The sequence below is a fragment of the Dendropsophus ebraccatus genome, chromosome 4 (assembly GCF_027789765.1).
Source record: "Dendropsophus ebraccatus isolate aDenEbr1 chromosome 4, aDenEbr1.pat, whole genome shotgun sequence".
In the NCBI taxonomy this organism is placed as follows: domain Eukaryota; kingdom Metazoa; phylum Chordata; class Amphibia; order Anura; family Hylidae; genus Dendropsophus; species Dendropsophus ebraccatus.
In genome coordinates, this window is record NC_091457.1 from 85729391 (window position 1) to 85744487 (window position 15097).

Consider the following 15097-nt stretch of genomic DNA (forward strand, 5'->3'; position numbering starts at 1 on the left):
TTGGCTACTGCTGATCCTGCCTGGCCTCCATGTTGGCTCCTGCTGCTCCTGCCTGGCCTTCATGTTGACTACTGCTGCTCCTGTACTGGCCTCAAATGACTATTGCTGGACCTCCACTGGCCTCCAATGACTACTGCTGCTCCTTCACTGCATTTGTGACCTTTTTCCTGCATAGACCCTTTAATGGTGAATTTCCTGCATAGACCCTGTAATGGTGAGTTTCCTGCATAGACCCTGTAATGGTGAATATTGAAGTAAAAAGAAAAAAAAATTGACTTCGAGATATCGAAAAGATAACGATGTTACTGACATGTAGAGCACTAAATTCAACCAAATACACTACCCCTGTATCCTATAGATGCTTTAAACTATGAAATCCGAATACATCAGAAATTCGGTCGGACCGAACTTTCCGAAAATCCGAAAGTCCGGTCGGACCGAACTTTTGAAAAGTTTGCTCATCTCTAATCATGACAGATAAAAACAGTTCTTTGTTGTTTTTTTTAGCCTTACCGTGTTCACTTTTGACAGTAAAAATATATCACAAGAGAACAACCCCTTTGAGACTGAGACACTGAGACCACCCAGGAATGCCCCCAAAATTAAAGCTTTGGGACACCCTACCATTATATATCCCATTCTAGAATGTCCTTTAATAGTCCCTTTATGCTGTTGCCCCTAATTATGTGTCTTCTATGCAGTCCAGTTACCCTAAATACTGTGCTTCACGTATGGCAATCCCTCACATTACATGCCCTATGCAGATATACCTATAGTAAATAGTGCCATAGTATAGACCTTCAGGGGGAGATATATTAACTAGAGATGAGCGAACTTTTCAAAAGTTCGTTCCGACCGGACTTCCGGTTTCTTTTGAAGAGTTTGGTTCGACCGAATTTCAGAATTTTTCGGATTTCATAGTTTAAAGCCTCTATATGATACGGGGGTAGTGTATTTGGCTGAATTTATGGCTCTACATGTCAGTAACATCATTATCTTTTTAATATCTCAAAGTCAATTTTTTTTTTTTAGACTTCAATATTCACCATTACAGGGTCTATGCAGGAAATTCACCATTAAAAGGTTTTATTCTACACACATGCACGAGATATATATTTGTGCCTCAGGAAAACACCTATGTCATATACACTCTTGCAAGGGTGACAGTATAGTACTTGGATATCTGTATAGCACGTTTTTGTTCTGTGCACCCTTTGCTCTCCTATGCCTAATCTATCTACCTATCTATCTTTCGCCCTCTCTATTTTTTCTCTCAATCACTATATGTTTCTCCTCTCCGCTTTCCTAATAATCTTTTTGTCTTTGCTTTTGTACAATATCCTCTCAGTACAGCAGCGTGCAGCAGCAGCAGCGTTTTGTCACTGACGAGCTGTGTGCACTGCTAACAGTCCCCTTCCTCTCTCTCTGCAGACTGCGTCGTGCGGTCATGTAACCACTCCACTTAAAGCAATACCGACGTCACACAGGGGGTGGGCTAGTGCCACATCCCTGCTGATTGGATGTTTTCCTGGCATCATGGAAAAGCGCTTTTCCTGCCCAGAACACTTCCTGCTTTCTAAAATTGCAGCTGCCATTTTAGAAAGCAAGAAAGAAAGAAAATTTGGAGCGGACTTCCAAAAATCAGAATCCAACCAGACTTGGACTTTTGGAAAAATCCGAACAGGATCCCATACCAACCGAACCGGTTCGCTCATCTCTAGTATCAACGTGAAAATGTGTATTTTTTTTGTCAGAAATGGGCCTGATGCGAATAAATTTATTTGCAAATGGCCGTTTTGCAAATAAATTATTCGCATTGGGCCCATTTCCGACCGGTATGCCAGGGGGGAGGGGGGCGCGGACTCAAGGTCCAATTCATTCATCATTCTTTTGGCGTAAAAATAAGCAGGAAACCTACTCCAGCTCTGAGCTGGCGTAGGTTTCCTGCCACGCGCACTGGCGCACACGGGATTTATGTAGAGGCAGTCCGCCTCTACATAAATCTCCGTACCGTCGGAGCTGCGGGGACATTTTTAAGTACGGACTTAATAAATGTTCTCCTCAGTGTTTATTGCTAATTAAGGCCATATACAAGTCATCATTGTTTGATTGTTGGGAATTTGATATTTGGGGTCTGTACAATAAAAGGGTCATATTGCTCCCAGTGGATAAGATGCAGAACATGGCATAGCCGCTCTTACAGGGAATCTGGTGCACCTATGTAAACAATTAAAGGGGTATTATAAGAGAAAACAAGAAGCACTGGAATGCAGCTTCGACAGAGATTTACTGCACTGATTTGGGTTTCTTAAAATCAGACCTGTACCATTGTTGGTTTTTCTGCAGTTCTGGACAGACCCCATCAGTTAATATCAAGACAAGGCCAGCATGTTGCATTATATATTTCTAATTATTGGGATGTTTGGAAAAATGGTTTTGAGCTTAGTACTGTTGCCCTATCAACTGCATTACGTAGTGGCGGCCACATCTTTCTGCTGTAACCACAAACACTGAATATCCAGTGACCATGCAGAAAACATGAAATGATAGAAACTCCATAAAAAATCTGGGGGCTGACCTAGAGTAGTGCAGTTGCAAAGAGTGGGTCATATTTATTCTCACCCGCATAGATGTATGTCAAAGGACAACAGTGCTATACAAAAATGCTAAATAACATAAATCTGGAAATATTCAGTCTATAAAGCTAAATATATAAAAACACACAGTGCCCCTCCCGCTATATCTGGCAGTGACTGAATTTTAATATTAGTGAGCCTCATAAAAAACTTAGACCCAATGGGATACAGCATGTTGCCTCTTGTCACCATAGATAATAAACAGATCCCCATGTATGTGCTAAAGACAACAGTAATCCTGGAAATAACTCTGGAAACGCTGGAAAAATATTATGGAGCGTACCATCGTTTCCAGGAACTCCTTGAACAGAGACTACTCTAAGCACAATGCTGGAACCTGGGTGGCCCGCTATGTGTAACACCTGCTCCCCGCATCCTTGCTTTGTGCAGTCATAGGAGAACAGCAGCTGTTTTTAGCGGCTGTGCTGATTTGTGGAGCAGCAGATGAAGACCCTGCGGATTGCTGCTTCACCAGGTAAGGCTTCCCTACAGTTGTTCACTGCCTTAGCTGCTTTGTAAAAAGAGGTGGTGTGTTTAAGGCAGCAATATGTTTGTTTGCTTCCCCTACTCATCTGGAAGTATCACTACATCACTGAATCTCAATATTTGCTTCATTATCATTGTATATGTTGTTCTATAAAAAAATGTAGCTCTCTTTGTTCACTCTTTGACCAACTAAATGCAGATACATGACAATATGTGGCTGTTTGCTATACTCTATAGCTTGTTGTTTGTACATAACCAACCACAGAATTGTATGGTACTGTAGGGAATAGTAGACATGATTATGCTATTACATTGATAAAGCGATGGACCCAATACCTCCATCAGTAGTTACTATTTCATATACAAGGTTAGGTCCCATGGTCTACTTTCCACCTACCCAGTGCATAGACATGTCCAACATGTTGTTACTGGTCATAATACTATTAAGAACTATGTCACGGGTTGCTGACTTTCATGGGCTTTATGGTGTCTACCATTGCCACTATGCTAGGACCTCTGGCAAATGGGGATTTTCTTGTTAGACCAATCAACCTTATCATATACTAGGCTTTGGGTTTGGTGGAAAGAAACCAGAATCATCAACTCTACACTTCACTATGTTCCACATATATGGTGTTACACATGAATAAAGTATTCAATTCAATTGGATGGGTTGAATTAATAATTACTAACAGATTCTAAAAATGTTAATTTATTAGACTTGAATATATAATGCCCTTAAAGGAAAATTTGAGGTCATTCCATCATTCCATCATCTAGGATTTAACTTTTGTGTCCAGGAATACAGCCTTGAGCACAAAGTCTGAGAGAAAGAACTCTGTTTTCACATACCCAATGCAACTCTATTTTTATATGACTACTATCCGCATGGCAACAAACATTAACTGGATATCATCAATTCCTCATTCTCTTCCCATCCTCAATCCCTACTTTAGATTTTCTCTGTAACAACAATGCACATGCTTTATAGTATGTATGATGCACAAAAGGCCATGATTCCACTGTGCTACCAAAAAGCCCTATAGGTCTAGAAATGTCTCCTTAAAATGTATCATTTTGTGTGCATTTCTAAGAGAGGTCATGTGGTCTGGTGATGACTACTTTGCTGATGGCTTTGTCTATGCCAAACTGAATGAAATCTGAATCATGGATCCTACAATCTAGATATCTTTAAGGATATTTCTATGTTTCTCTAATTTACATAAAAATATGAGGATGTATTTTGACTTTTCCAGGACAAAGCAGCTTCATAAAAGCTTTCCTGAAACTCATATGGCAGAGGGGGTAAAGTATCGGGTTAATGGCAGAATTTAACCATAGGAGCCAAAAAGAGATCTCATAGAGATAATGCTGAACACAACGTCCATGGCAAGCTGCCCTGATGATCATTAACAGTGTGTAGGGTGCCCAGCAAAGGCCAAAGACACACACAATAATGGCCAAGGACTTGGCTACTCTCTTGTCTCTTGAAAGCCTAAATCTATTGGCAATACTGCTAGCCATGTCTGTCCTGACATTACTGCAAGCATTTTCTACTGTTTTGTAAAAGCAGTCTTGGTGTTTCTTGGTCTGAACCTCTACTTGTAAAGGTGGAAGATCTTGGCTTATGTTGAGGTCCAACATTTGGCCCCTAAATCTTTGGGTCCTCTGTCCTGCAGGACAGGTTTCAGTGGACAAACAGGTGGTCTGTTTCTTAACATCAATGTGAGGCCTTTCAGCTGGTTTTACAAAAAATATTAAGTGTTCTTTCTTCTTTCTCTGGAAACTCATCTCACAATGTTCCTGGCCTTGGGCCAATTCTTCATTCCTCATCATGGTCCTCTTTTTGATATTGATGTAGATGCTCAAGTTGAAATAAGTAACACTGATGAATGGTGTGAAGAACTCTATGGTGGAGGCGATCATCAGGAAATACCAGTTGTAGTAAAATTCCACATAACATTCTCCTTCGGGTAAGATGGTGGCTCTCGCTATGTACTCCCAGCTGATGATGGCTGGACCATAGAGAAGGAAGGCGGCTACCCAAACAGTCAGCATTTTTAAGACTGCATTTCTAGTCATTCCCTTTTGGGCTCGGTAGGATACCTAATGCAAGTAAACACAGAAATAACAAATGTAAAATATCCTGGAGATAAAATGTAATATATAGAGATCACTAAACAGTTCTATAGCTATATAAAAGTGTCTGTAAATTGTTTATACAGTGACTGACCATGGATATAAAAAAAATACAGAGATCTAAAATCATAAAAAACAAATCTAAGCAACTACCAGTCCTGATATTCTATCAGCATTTGTACAATTCTATACTGACCTATATAGCACGAGACTAACTCGCTCCCTGGTGGAAATATCTGACTACCTAACGACAATAGAGCTACCTACTCTTTCACCCGATTTCTGTTCCCTCCTGGAGGCCCCGATCACCCTAGATGAACTTAGGGACGCTGTGTCCTCCCTAGAAAAGGGCAGGGCTTCCGGCCCTGATGGGTTCCCCATAGAACTTTACACCTAATACCAGGATTTATTACTTCCCCCCCTTCTACACATCTTTCATTCCTCTTTCGAGCAAGGTATACTACCCACTTCATTCTATGATGCTAACATTATCCTTCTTTTAAAACCAGACAAGGATCCGCTTGATTGCGGCTCATATAGACCCATTTCATTATTAAATTCGGATTACAAAATTCTTGCCAAATTATTAGCCAACAGATTAAATATAGTCATTCCCTCGCTAATCCACATTGACCAATCTGGTTTTGTCCCCAAGCGCAGCACCTCGGACAACCTGCACAGAGTGCAGCTGATTGCTCAACGGGGGATCCAGGAGAACAGGGATTGGGCATTGGCCTCACTTGATGCGGCCAAGGCCTTTGACTCAGTCGAAGTTCCATTTCTTATTGGGGTGCTGGAGCACATAGGCTTTGGCCCCAACTTTGTTAAATGGATCACTTTACTATACAAAGAGCCCCGGGCTGCTATAGCAATGAATGGTATGGTTTCTCCCTCCTTTTCCTTGTCACGTGGAACCCGTCAGGGCTGCCCCCTTTCCCCTCTTCTCTTTATACTATATATTGAACCCCTAGCCTCTCTCCTGCGTCGGGACACACTCCTGTCTGGTATACCCCACTCCACCGGGGAGGACAGGGTGGGTCTCTATGCAGATGACCTAATCCTGTTCCTGTCCAACCCAGAAGAATCCCTGGCGAGAGCTATTGCCATCATAGATGACTTCGGTGTGTATTCCGGCCTGTCCATTAATTCGAGCACCACATGCGCATAATGCTCTGAGAAACATTATTCATAGCGCGCAAATCTATAGCGTTGCGCTGGATGGACCCTCGTCCCCCTACCATCCTGATGTGGAAAAAGCAAGTCAATAAAATCACTGCATATGAGAATGTCATATTTAAACACAGAAAATGCCCCAAAAAATGTCATAAGGTCTGGGACCCTTGGTGCCAGTCTCCACTGACAGTGGCCCCGGAGGCGGCCGACCCCACCTGAGAGTAACCTGGCTACCAATTAGCGCTGGTGTACACAGCGGAGAGTGTGTGTGACCTGTACAGATATCCTTCACTTTGCATCATAACTGCTGTTTTCTGACTCACTTTTGCCGTGGTTATCAATCAGTTGAGACGCTGGTTGCGTCTACAGCAGCTGTACGTTGTTGTTGTTGGTTTGTATGTACCAATGTTCTTTAATTGTATGTTGAATACTGTATGTACTAGATTTTATCATCGTTGTACACCCTTAATAAAACTGAGTTTAAAAAAAAAACAAAAACAAATCTAAGCAATATATTCTCTTTAAAGAGGTACTCCAGGATTAAAAAAACATAGCTGCTCTCTTCCACAAAAAGCGCTACACCTGTTATCAGCTTGATTGCGGTATTACAGCTCAGTTCCACTGAAGGGAATGGAGCTGTGTTGTAATACCACACACAACCTGAGAACAGATGTGGTGCTGCTTTTGGAAAAAAATAGGATACAGAGAAACCTCCCTAGCAGACCACTTCTTTGAGAAGACCACCCCCCTTCCACACTGCTTTTTTGTGACCAATTTTTTAACTATGGGGCTATGCGGTTTTTGTTTTAATATACCACGATTAATCCCAGTGTCTATATATACATATATTAGTAGTGATCAGGGAATAGTTTGCAGCTACCTGACTCACTTTATCCCTACTAGGGGACGTATCTACTATATACTAACAAGTGGGACAGTTGTGTGTGTGTGTTTTAACGAGCAGTTATATATAGTTACTATTTTAATAGAAGCCAATTAAAAGTTACATTTTAGATTTAGGCACCATGTAGGTGTGTCTGTTTGGGCTTTTGACCCTATTTTGGGTGTGTTGTATCATATCCACCTAGTGTAATCCCTATAGGCACTCAATTTTTTGTTTTGTTGATTCAATTAGACACTCAATTCAGCATTTTCTATACTTTTTTCTTTGACAAGACCACCCCCCTATAAGATTTTTTGTGCAAAATTGGGTGGTCAAGTCATAGAGGTTTCAATGTATATCTTTCTAATCCCAGATAAACCTTTTAACCTTGCCATTGGTCTAGCTTGTACTGTTGGATTCCAGGAGACAGAGGATCCAGCACCACTACAGGCATGTACTGGTCATGTTTAGTAGAGCATGGATTAGTCAATCAATCAATCAATCCACTGTCATTTCTTTACAGTCTCTATGAGTTAATATGATTGTATTGTCTAGATATCCACAAAATAATCTCATTGCTATTTTGTTTTTCAGATTTTGCAGAGTATAGCCTATACCAGCGTTATACCCCTGAATTCCCGCTGTGTCAGCATTACTAATATAAATGTACGCTTGTGCTGCCAGTCTCTTTGTAGCATTTGTTCTGCCGCTATAATTTACTTTAAATATAGACCCCCATGGATGCCGCTGGCAATAGTAAAACACTTTTAATTACAACGTTTCCTTCCCTAGAGCTATTTAGTTCTTAATGTAACTGATTGTAACAGGCTGGTTTACATGGTCCTTGTACTCAAAGAGCACAAATTGCTCATTGGCTGCATCTCAGCCAGTTACTGTAATTACAGGTTTGGATATATTTATAAAGGGAAGTACAACAGGTACATTTTCCATAAAAAGACAGAAAAAAAGTCTTGTAATGTAATCCATTATAATGTAGCAATGTAATTCATTGTAACCTAAGAAGACGACTTGACACAAAGCTTAATGCCCTGTTTGTAAATACTCTGTCCAATGAAATCATATGCTGCAATTGTACTCAATAATAAAATGAGCCTTAATAATAGCCGGATGACTCATTCCTCTACAAATCTGGGAAATGTATGCACCTGAATCCATAATGAATGCAAATGTTGTTAAAAGGGCTGTCATTTCCAAATATCTCTTAAGTGCATATTGAGGTGTGCGTGTGTGTGTGTGTGTGGGTGGGGGGATTAATCCAGACCAGCTATATACTTTCTGTATTACGTATTCTGTGGTGATAAATCTTGGCATAACCACGACCACTTTATCATCTTGACTTTCATTGTGATTCGGTAACACTTCCTATTATTCTGTACTGATGTTCTTTTATATTGTAGGGCAAACTACACAGAGCATGTGGTCTTTTTCTGTTGTCAATCTTCAATAGAGAATTTTCTCTAGTTAGATCAATCTTTACTTTTCCAGGAATAAGAAGAATCTCTAGCTTGACACCTGAGAGTACAAAAACTTTTGCTGAAAATTTTGCATTTATATTTAGTTTTTGTCTGAATGGAAAACCATTGGATCTGGGAAATAATGGGAAATTAAATCGGCACTGTCATTATAACTTGCGAAGTCTTAGGACTCATTCACACGTCCACAATTACGGAAAAATTTTAAACCAATTGGTTTCTATGTGCCTATTCATACATCCACAATTTTTGCAGTTCCATGTATAGGCAGTAATGTGTGCCACAAAAAAATAGGACATGTTTTCGTGCGGAACCGCAATTGGGGCATGGGTCACTGTCTAGAATGTAGTGGTCCATGAATTGCTGTCCACAATTGGATCTATGATTGCAGACATGTGAACATAGCCTAAATCAACAGGAATGTTAAATAAAGCATATTTGAAATTCACATCATGTAACAACAGTGAGCGTGGACCCGCTGTGCTAGTCAACTCGTTTGGCTTTGGATCACACCAGCAAAAGAAGTCTAACTGCACTCTAGGTCCTCACCTCACTAGAGGGCACTAGGTCGCTCCACAAGTGGGGTTCTGGTGTGAGCAAAAGCTGGTTACTAAGAGTCGGAGCTAGGCATGTGGGAACAGGCCAACAGCAAGTCGGGTCGTTAGCAGTAGGGTAAACGCAGTACCAGATATGAGACAGGTATTGTAGTCAGACAGGTGAGGGATCAGAGTAGGCGGCTTCAGAGGCAGGTCAGACAATCCGAGTCGGCAACAGGACAGGAACATGGTACAGACATTGGTTTGGCATTAAGCCTTATAAGAAGAACAAGCACAGGTCTGTAGAGAGACAGCAGAATAGCAAAAAGACACCTTTGCCTGGAACGCAAGAGTCCAATAACTCCAATAAGCAAGGGAGTGGCTGCTGCGGCTGAATAGAATAGGTGCAGGTGGCTCTGGATTGGCAGACGTCAGTAGCGGCTGGAGACAAGCTGTCTCTATAAATCTAGAGCAGATGGCTGCCTGTGAACCCTAGTGGCCAGAAGTGTCACTGCAGCAAAAGGTGGAAAACATGCTTTATTTCATATCCCCTGTTAATTTAGATTTAAAAAATTATAATGACAGTGCCCAATGAACTAACTAACTAAACATGGTAGTCTAGGTGTGGTTGGGGGAGGGGCTGAAGATCTTTTGATGTAAACAAGCTGTGTCCCCCTCATGTTGCAGAAATCATTAAAAAATATATTGCATCCCATAGTCCAGGGCTTTCAGTTTACTGCGAAGGTTCGCATTTACCTGGGCTCCCAGTTCTTTTATCAGGATAGACTATGGGGTAAGGGAATAAGAGGGTTTGGCAGCTGAGTGCAGCCCACATAATTCCTCTTCTGTCCTGTACTGTCTAAAAGTTAAATGGCTTTTGATGCTTAACTTATTGATTAGGCACCTAACATTATGTCACCACTTCAAGTGTGATGAAATTATCTTTATCAAAATAAGCTTGTTGTAATGAGCAGCAGATGTGGACTTGACTTTGGGATTCAGACACAGGCCAGACAGTCCGAGTCGGCAATCCGGGAGAGGCAAACAGTATAAAAAATATCAGCAAGGCAAGAGTAATCCAAAGAACAGACAGAGGTCTGCATACATAGGATAGCAACAGAAAAGGAAGCAAAGGAAAACCTTCCCTAGGAACACAAGAACCCAACATCGCTCAGGCAAGGAAAAATCAAGCATCTTCTGTTTTGTACTAGTTCCTTATGTGCTGTGCAGAGTTCTCCTGAACACTGGATGCTTCTTAGCCTGTGGAGTTTGGCTTCCACACTGGGAATCAAGAGATGCACTTCCTGTCTATGTGCCATGTTTGTGTAAACCTTTTACGGGAATGCTCACCTCAGATGATGCCCTTCTGGCTTAGCGCTATTTTGATGGTAGTGTCTTTCCAGACTTTGTTCTTTTTTTACTATTATTTTCACAGTCTTTTCCTTTATCTTCTATGTGGTTTCTCTTAAATCCTTTCATAGGAGATGGGAAAGATCCCCTTCTAGATCTAACCTTCTGTTCAAGAGGCTCCAATACCTCTAGGAAGGCACCATCAAACCCACATATCAGGAATTCTGGCGCTGAAGATTTCATGATCAGTGGTTGTCCAACGTACTTTCTTCAAAATTGGCTTTCTCTTAGAAAGGATCTGTGGGTGCTAGATGTTGTTAAAAGGGGGTATGCCTTATCCTTTTTTTTTTACCCTGCTGAAAAATGTGTCCTCTATTCTGTTACCTACTCAACATCAAATTCTTGAGAAGTCAATTTTAGAACTGTTAACTTTGTTAGCCTTGGAATTTGTGGCAGTCAGAGAGAGGATTAGGAGTCTACTGTCTAGTCTTCTTTGGACCAAAACCTTCAGGTAAATGAAGATTTATTATAGATCTTCGCTACTTGAAACCGTTCATATTAAAGGAGAAGTTCTCTCTGGAGACTATAGAGTCAGTCAGGACTTTTCCAAAGAAGATCACATAGCACTATTAGATTAATTCCCATGTTCCCATCTTTCCTGCTCACAGGAAATTACTCCTGCTGTTTACATAAACAACATCTACTATTTCCAGTTCCAAAGTTCTCAATTTTGGCATCAGTATCAGTTTTGGCTTTTAGTCTTCACAGAGTTAGTGTAAGGGTGGTATTACACGAAGCGATTATCGGTCGAATAATCGTTCAATCGGTCGTATTTGAACGATTATCTTTAAGTGTAATAGTAGACAACGATTAAACGACGAACGATTGGTCGTTGGTCGTTTAATAGGTTTTGAATCTATTTTTATCGTTTGTCTTTTACACATCGTTCGCACATCGTTCGTTTGAATAAGATGTCGTTAGCCGTTCCCTGTTCATTCGCAAATTGAAAGGGGAGTGTTCTTGAATTTTGTTGCTCCAATATAACCGATAATCTTTCCGTGTAGTAAAACGAACGATTATTAGGCAACCGCTATTGCGATCGTTGGAGATCGTTTATCGTTAATCGTTAATTGAAAAAAATCGCTTCGTGTAATACCACCCTAACAGTCTTGAGAGTTCAGGGAATAACCATTATTCCCTATCTCGACAAATGGCTGATAACTGCCAAATCTCCAAATCTTGTTCAGCATGTCAACGTTCGCTCTAATTTCTAGGCTACCTGAGTTGGATAATAAATGAGGAAAAAGTAATATCTTTTGTCCATCCACTAAAATGATATACTTAGGGTCTTATTAGATTAAGTGATTTTTTGTTTCCACCAATTATTATTATTATTATTATTATTATTATTTATTCATAAAGCACCCTTAATTTCAGAGTGCTATTAACAATAAATTATTGCAAACGAGCGCTTTTGGAAACTACCTAAAATTTTTCACTATAATACATGGAACTAAAGTTATAATAGTTCATTTACTCTATGAACGTTCCCAATTATGAATGAACAATGTGTATATACACTGAAAGATATGCGAACAATTGGCAAACAATTAACAATTATTATATGGTCAGCTCGAAAGATGGGATCAACAACATATGAACAAATTTTCATTAGACGTTGATCGCTGCCTGCATAGGATTTTAAAGGGGTTATCCAGCGCTACAAAAACATGGCCACTTTCTTCCAGAAAATCAGAATGAACACTTTGGCCTGTGCATACTTTTTAAAAAGAAACAGATAAACAAGTTCAGAAGCACTTCTGAGAGATGTCAAAAATATCATGGCGTGGGAGTCAAGGTTAACTGGTTTATCAGCAACCCACTTAACTCCTTAACAATATATAATGTACAGTTATAGCAAGGGTGCAGTTATCCAAAGGCTAACCAAACCATGATGGAAATGTGTGACCCCCATTCTGATCCAATGGAGGTCACCCATATCTTCCACAGTGTGGTTTGTAGCCATGGATACCCAAACTTCCCAAAGGAATTTGCCAGCAGTACCAGTGCTGACAGGTACATTTTAAGTGTCAGTGACAGAAGCAGTTCTTGTCACTGTCGGCAGTATGACTGTGGGGATCCCAATCAGTTTCCCTGACAGAGGTCTAATACTTATCTCCATGCGGTTCGATCTGCATCTAGAGTCTGCCTCAGTGATGCACATACAAAGGAACTATAAACTAGGCTACATTTTCCTGCCAACTTCAATGGTGCAGTGGGAATTGATGAAGGTCAGATGGGATCCCCATATGATCATTTTGGCCCAAGGAATCATGATTCTCCCATGTCAGTCAGTGGAAGGAGATATTAGAGGCTTCCCCCTTGCAGAACTTGATATCTCAGGACATGCAGCTCTGCCAGTCTGAGGTCTTTCAACCTAACTGCTTGGAAGTTAACCAGTCCCAACTAAAAGCCAAGGGCTTTTCAGACAGGGTGTTGGATATGCTAGCTCACTAGCTCACTGAAGTAGTAAGGAAACCAACAGGTCCTATGCAAGATGCAACAGTCAGAAGAATCTTCCAGTAATGGTGCTGGTGCTCTGAAAGAGACAATAATATCTTCACATTAACAATTCAACAAATTCAGAAATTTTTGCAGGAGGATTTTAACAAGTGACTGTTCCATCTCACTTTTAGGGCTCATCATGTTATATATTTAAGACATTTAGCAAACTTGCCTCCTCCTGATATGCCTGTTCTTTACCCACCATTGTAGACCGTTTGTTGTCTAGGTTACCGACCACCAACTTCATTTCATACAAATGGAATTATATTAAAACAGGCCCCCAACTGCCCATCCCTTAACCCCTTATCACGAGAGAGAGAGAGAGAGAGAGAAAGAGAGAGAGAGAGAGAGAGAGCTGTTACAGTTCATGCTCTTTTTATCTACCCCAGATACTTTTCATTATCCTATTTCTGCTCTGCTTCCAAGCATACATTTTTTTTGGGGTTTGTTTAATAATTCTTTTTACATTGTATAACCAATGGCGGGTTAGGGGTAATCCAGCAGCCATCAAACTATTCGGCGCTCTTTCTTTACAATCTTGTTACATCCCAAAATTATATAAATTGTGTTACAGGCTATAATGCCAGTTTTTTCCCTCATTCTCTCCACTACTTGTCACCAAAATTTCTAAATCAGGGGACATCCCATAACATATCTTTGTAACCTGCATTGAGACAATTATCCATTTCTCTAACTCCCATCTTAGGGTATATTCACACGGGCGGGCTCGCAGCGAGATTCTCGCTGCGAGCCTGGCAGTTCCTGGCAGTTCCCATACACTACATACTTGCTGCGGTCTAAACGACCGCAGCGAGTATGTAATTATACCGCCCTTAACCCCTTCTGCTCCCCCGCTGTAAGCATACTTTACCTGTCCTTGCTGCACGGGTCCGGCGTCCTGCTCTCCTGTCCGGCCAATCAGTGTGTTGCCCAGCCGCAGCCACTGATTGGCCGGGCGGGAGAGCCTGCCGGGCGGGAGGACCTGCCGAGTCCGTGTGAATATACCCTTACAGAGTCTTACCGGAATATAATGTAATTTATTCAGTATTTTAAATTGGACCAAACAGGGTTTCTTGTTTATAGACGAGTACTTTTCATTAGACAGGGCATTGTCCCATTCATCACAGGTTATGGGGCTCTACTTCTTTCTTCCAATCCTCCTTCTTATACCTACAAATTCCCTCTGGTGCTGTGTTCAGAATATTTCTATACAGTGCACCCATCTCCCCCCTTTTACTTCCCCTTCATCTAAAAGCTGTGGTCAGATTGATATATATATAGATACTGATATATACAAGGTGGATCTGTGAAACTGGCTCAGTTGCCCCTTCAACCAATCAGATTCCACCTTTCATTTTCCAAAGAGTCTGTGAGGAATTAAAAGTGGAATCTGATTGGTTGCTAGGGGCAACTGAGCCAGTTTCACTTTACACCATGTTTGATAAATCTCTCCCTTCATAACCCTATTACACATACTGTCCACCTACTTTTGGGCCACCCTGTATATATAAATATATAGGGCCGCCATTCTAGAAAGCAGGAAGTGTTCCGGGCAGGAAAAGCGCTTTGCCATGATGCCCGGAACACATCCAATCAGCAGGGATCTTGCACTAGCCCACCCCCTGTGTGACGTTGGTATTGCTTTAAGAGGAGCGGTCACATGACTGCACCACGCAGTCTGCAAAGAGAAAGGAAGGAGGTTGTTACTGGCTGCAGTGCACACAGCTCGTGATTATCAAAACGCTGCTGCTGTTGTGTACTTCAGACTACTGAGAAGCTATTGTAGGAAAGGAAAAGAAAGATTAGGAAAGTGGAGAGGAGAAACATCTAGTGATT

The 15097-nt window shown here is 41.1% G+C and overlaps 1 protein-coding gene across 1 annotated transcript in view; it reads right to left on the reverse strand.

The window, feature by feature from the left end:
- Positions 1 to 4340: 4340 nt before the first annotated feature.
- LOC138789297 (histamine H3 receptor-like) overlaps positions 4341 to 15097 on the reverse strand; it is a 60455-nt gene continuing 49698 nt past the window's right edge. Inside the window, exons 8-9 of the mRNA XM_069967901.1 lie at positions 4919 to 5228; positions 4341 to 4861 (exon numbers count right to left, since the gene is read on the reverse strand). Of these exons, the coding sequence (XP_069824002.1) occupies positions 4341 to 4861; positions 4919 to 5228 (831 nt within the window). The remainder of the gene's footprint in view (positions 4862 to 4918; positions 5229 to 15097) is intronic.